The sequence below is a fragment of the Babylonia areolata genome, chromosome 26 (assembly GCF_041734735.1).
Source record: "Babylonia areolata isolate BAREFJ2019XMU chromosome 26, ASM4173473v1, whole genome shotgun sequence".
NCBI lineage: Eukaryota > Metazoa > Mollusca > Gastropoda > Neogastropoda > Buccinidae > Babylonia > Babylonia areolata.
The window spans coordinates 37980472-37985471 of NC_134901.1; the positions used below are offsets into that span (position 1 = coordinate 37980472).

The 5000-nt window shown below is 45.3% G+C and overlaps 1 protein-coding gene across 1 annotated transcript in view; it reads left to right on the forward strand.

Annotated features, from left to right (window-relative positions):
* LOC143300460 (uncharacterized) overlaps positions 1–5000 on the forward strand; it is a 52153-nt gene that overhangs the window by 45213 nt on the left and 1940 nt on the right. The window contains exons 5-6 of the mRNA XM_076614151.1: positions 1–103; positions 4799–5000. The exon at positions 1–103 is cut by the window's left edge and continues 149 nt beyond it; the exon at positions 4799–5000 is cut by the window's right edge and continues 1940 nt beyond it. Coding sequence (XP_076470266.1) covers positions 1–103; positions 4799–4884 — 189 coding nt within the window. The 3' untranslated portion in view covers positions 4885–5000. The remainder of the gene's footprint in view (positions 104–4798) is intronic.

Below are 5000 nucleotides of genomic sequence, written 5' to 3' on the forward strand. Positions count from 1 at the left end.
AGCAGCCGGAAGAGCTTCAAGCGCCGCTACTTCGGGCCCCACGACTTCATCACCTTGCATCTCTTCCGGGATTTCCAGCACTTCGAGCTCGTTCGGAACGACCGTGAGTTGTGGTGTTAGTGTTGTGTTGGTTGTTGTGTGGTGTTGTGTTGTGTTGTAGGGGTGTGGATGGGGGGGAGGGGGGGGGGGGTGGGGGTGTTGGGGTGTGGTTTGGGAGCCAGGTGGGGGGGGAGGGAGGTGGGGGGGTGGAGGGGGCGGGGGGGTGGAGGTGGAGGGGGTGGAAGCACTTCGAGCTCGTTCGGAACGACCGTGAGTTGTGGTGTGGTGTGTGGGGTGTTGGTTGTTGTGTTGGTTGTTGTGTGGTGTTGTGTTGTGTTGTAGGGGTGTGGAGGGGGGGGGAGTGGGGGTGTTGGGGTATAGTTTGGGAGCCGGGAGGGGAGGGAGGTGGGGGGGTGGAGGGGGCGGGGGGTGGAGGTGGAGGGGGTGGAAGCACTTCCAGCTCGTTCAGAACGACCGTGAGTTGTGGTGTGGTGTGTGGGGTGTTGGTTGTTGTGTTGGTTGTTGTGTGGTGTTGTGTTGTGTTGTAGGGGTGTGGAGGGGGGGGGGGGAGTGGGGGTGTTGGGGTGTGGTTTGGGAGCCGGGAGGGGAGGGAGGTGGGGGGTGGAGGGGGCGGGGGATGGGGGTGGAGGGGGTGGAAGCACTTCGAGCTCGTTCAGAACGACCGTGAGTTGTGGTGTGGTGTGTGGGGTGTTGGTTGTTGTGTTGGTTGTTGTGTGGTGTTGTGTTGTGTTGTAGGAGTGTGGAGGGGGGGGAGGGGGGGTGTTGGGGTGTGGTTTGGGAGCCAGGTGGGGGGGGAGGGAGGTGGGGGGGTGGAGGGGGCGGGGGGTGGAGGTGGAGGGGGTGGAAGCACTTCGAGCTCGTTCAGAACGACCGTGAGTTGTGGTGTGGTGTGTGGGGTGTTGGTTGTTGTGTTGGTTGTTGTGTGGTGTTGTGTTGTGTTGTAGGGGTGTGGAGGGTGGGGGGGGGGAGTGGGGGTGTTGGGGTGTAGTTTGGGAGCCGGGGGGGGGGGGGGCGGGAGAGGGAGGGAGGTGGGGGGTAGAGGGGACGTGGGGGAGGAGGGTCAGCACTTAGAGCTTGTTCGGAACGACCGTGAGTTGTGGTGTTGGTTGTTGTGTTGGTTGTTGTGTGGTGTTGTGTTGTGTTGTAGGAGTGTGGAGGGGGGGGGGGGGGAGTGGGGGTGTTGGGGTGTAGTTTGGGAGCCGGGGGGGAGGTGGGTGGTGGAGGGCCGGGGGGGGGGGGGGAATGGTGGTCAGCACTTCGAGCTTGTTCTGAACGACTGTGAGTCGTGGCGTGGTGTGGTCTTGTGTTGTGTTGGTTGTAGGTGTTGGTTGTTGTGTGGTGTTGTGTTGTGTTGTAGGGGTGTGGATGGGGGGAGGTGGGTGGATGGAGGGGGGGAGTCCTGCACTTCGAGCTCGTTCGGAACGACCGTGAGTCTTGGTGTGGTGTGGTGTGGTGTTGTGTTGGTTGTTGTGTGGTGTTGTGTGTGTGGATGGGGGGATGTTGGCGTGTTGTTTAGGGGACGGGGGGGAGGGGGGGGGAGGGGGGACGTGGGGGGGTCGAGGGGGGGGGGGATTAGCACTTCGAGCTTGTTCGGAACGACCGTGAGTCGTGGCGTGGTGTGGTGTGGTGTGGTGTTTTGTTGGTTGTTGTGTGGTGTTGTGTTGTGTTGTAGGGGTGCAGATGGGGGGATGTTGGGGTGTGGTTTAGAGGGAGGGAGGAGGGGGGGGGGGGGCAGGTGGGGGGTGGAGGGGGTTGGGACGACTGTGAGGCGTACTGTAGTGTGGTGTTGTGAGTGTTGGTTGTTGTGTGGTGGGGGTGTGGTGGATGGTGGGATGTTGGGGTATGGTGAGGATGGGGGGATAGGTGGGGGGTGGGGGGGAGGTAGGGGTGTGGTGGGGCGGGGGGTGGGTGGGGGTGGGGTGGCGTTCAGCACTTCGACCTCGTGCGAAACGATTGTGAGTTGATGTAGTGTTGTAGTGTTTTGTGTGTGGGTGGGTGGGGGTGGGTTGGGGGTGGGAGTCCTGTGCGTGTGGGGGAGGGGGCTTGTGTGTGTGTGTGTGTGTGTGTGTGTGTGTGTGTGTGTTGGGGGTGTGGGGGTTGTTGTTGTTGTTGTTCTTAACGAATGACATTTAACGATGCGTATTCTTTTGCTATATCTTTTACCTGAATGATATTTAACGATGAGTATTCTTTTCCTATATCTTTCACCTGAATGACATTTAACGATGAGTATTCTTTTCCTATATCTTTCACCTGAATGACATTTAACGATGAGTATTCTTTTCCTATATCTTTCACCTGAATGACATTTAACGATGAGTATTTTAACGATGAGTATCCGTTTCCTATATCTTTTACCTGAATGACATTTTTTAACGATGAGTATTCTTTTCCTATATCTTTTACCTGAGTGACATTTGACGATGAGTATTCTTTTCCTATATCTTTTACCTGAGTGACACTTAACAATGAGTATTCTTTTCGTATATCTTTTACCTGAATGACATTTTTTAACAATGAGTATCCTTTCCCTATATCTTTTACCTGAGTGACACTTAACAAAGACTATCCTTTTCCTATATCTTTTACCTGAGTGACACTTAACAGTGAGTATCCTTTTCCTATATCTTTTACCTGAATCACATTTCTTAACGATGAGTATTCTTTTCCTATATCTTTTACTGAATTAATTTTAACGATGAGTATTCTTTTCCTATATCTTATACCTGAATGACATTTCTTAACGATAAGTATTCTTTTCCTATATCTTCTACCTGAATGACATTTAACGATGAGTATTCTTTTCCTATATCTTTTACCTGAATGACATTTCTTAACGATGAGTATCCGTTTCCTATATCTTGTACCTGAATGACATTTAACGGTAAGTATTCTTTTCCTATATCTTCTACCTGAATGGCATTTAACGATGATAATTCTTTTCCTATATCTTTTACCTGAATGACATTTCTTAACGATGATAATTCTTTTCCTATATCTTTTACCTGAATGACATTTAACGATGATAATTCTTTTCCTATATCTTTTACCTGAATGACATTTCTTAACGAGGAGTATTCTTTTCGTATATCTTTTACCTGATTGACATTTAACGAGTAGTATTCTTTTCCTATATCTTTTACCTCAATGACATTTCCTAACGATGAGTATCCTTTTCCTATATCTTTTACCTGAATGACATTTCTTAACGATGAGTATTCTTTTCCTATATCATTTACCTGGATGACATTTCTTAACGATGAGTATTCATTTCCTATATCTTTTACCTGAGTGACATTTAACGATGAGTATCCTTTTCCTATATCTTTTACCTGAATGACATTTTTTAACAATGAGTATCCTTTCCCTATATCTTTTACCTGAGTGACACTTAACAAAGACTATCCTTTTCCTATATCTTTTACCTGAGTGACACTTAACAGTGAGTGTCCTTTTCCTATATCATTTACCTGAATCACATTTCTTAACGATGAGTATTCTTTTCCTATATCTTTTACTGAATTAATTTTAACGATGAGTATTCTTTTCCTATATCTTTTACCTGAATGACATTTCTTAACGATAAGTATTCTTTTCCTATATCTTCTACCTGAATGACATTTAACGATGAGTATTCTTTTCCTATATCTTTTACCTGAATGACATTTCTTAACGATGAGTATCCGTTTCCTATATCTTCTACCTGAATGACATTTAACGATAAGTATTCTTTTCCTATATCTTCTACCTGAATGAAATTTAACGATGAGTATTCTTTTCCTATATCTTTTACCTGAATGACATTTCTTAACGATGAGTATTCTTTTCCTATATCTTTTACCTGAATGAAATTTAACGATGAGTAGTCTTTTCCTATATCTTTTACCTGAATGACATTTAACGATGAGTATTCTTTTCCTATATCTTTTACCTGAATGACATTTAACGATGAGTATTCTTTTCCTATAACTTTTACCTGAATTTTACCTGAATGACATTTCTTAACGATGAGGTTTTCCTTTTCCATATCTTTTACCGGAATGACATTTAACGATGAGTATCCTTTTCCTATATCTTTTACCTGATTGACATTTAACGAGTAGTATTCTTTTCCTATATCTTTTACCTCAATGACATTTCTTAACGATGAGTATCCCTTTCCTATATCTTTTACCTGAATAACATTTCTTAACGATGAGGTTTTCCTTTTCCATATCTTTTACCTGAATGACATTTAACGATGAGTATTCTTTTCCTATATCTTTTACCTCAATGACATTTTCTAACGATGAGTATCCTTTTCCTATATCTTTTACCTGAATGACATTTCTTAACGAGGAGTATTCTTTTCCTATATCTTTTACCCGAATGACATTTCTTAACAATGAGTATCCTTTTCCAAATGTTTTTTTTTTTTTTACCTGAATGGCATTTAATGGTGAGTATCACTCACCGTGCCTTTTATCAGAGGACAATTAATGACGAGTATCTTTACCGGAATTTTTTTTATATATTTTTTAACCTTTTTTTTTATAACCTGAATGACATTCAACGATGAATCTCCCTTACCATAATTATCATCTTACCATCAATGCCATTAATTTTGTTAACGATGAAATATCCTGTCAGTGCCTACACGATGGACATATCCTTATCCGTTGTGTGTGTGTGTGTGTGTGTGTGTGTGTGTATGTGTGTGTGTGTATGTGTGTGTGCGCGCGCGCTTGTTGTCTTACAGCGGAGTATACGCATCTCAGAAGCATCCACAACGCCATGGCTGAAGAGAAATGCTCCATTTTCACGGTGCGACCCACGTTTCTGTAGCTTTCTAATCATCACACGTATTTATGAAGTTTTTTTGTTTTTTTTGCTGCCCCGTCATCTGCAACCGTTTCAGTGGCATTACTCCCACGCCGCTCATTTAGATTCCCCCATACACG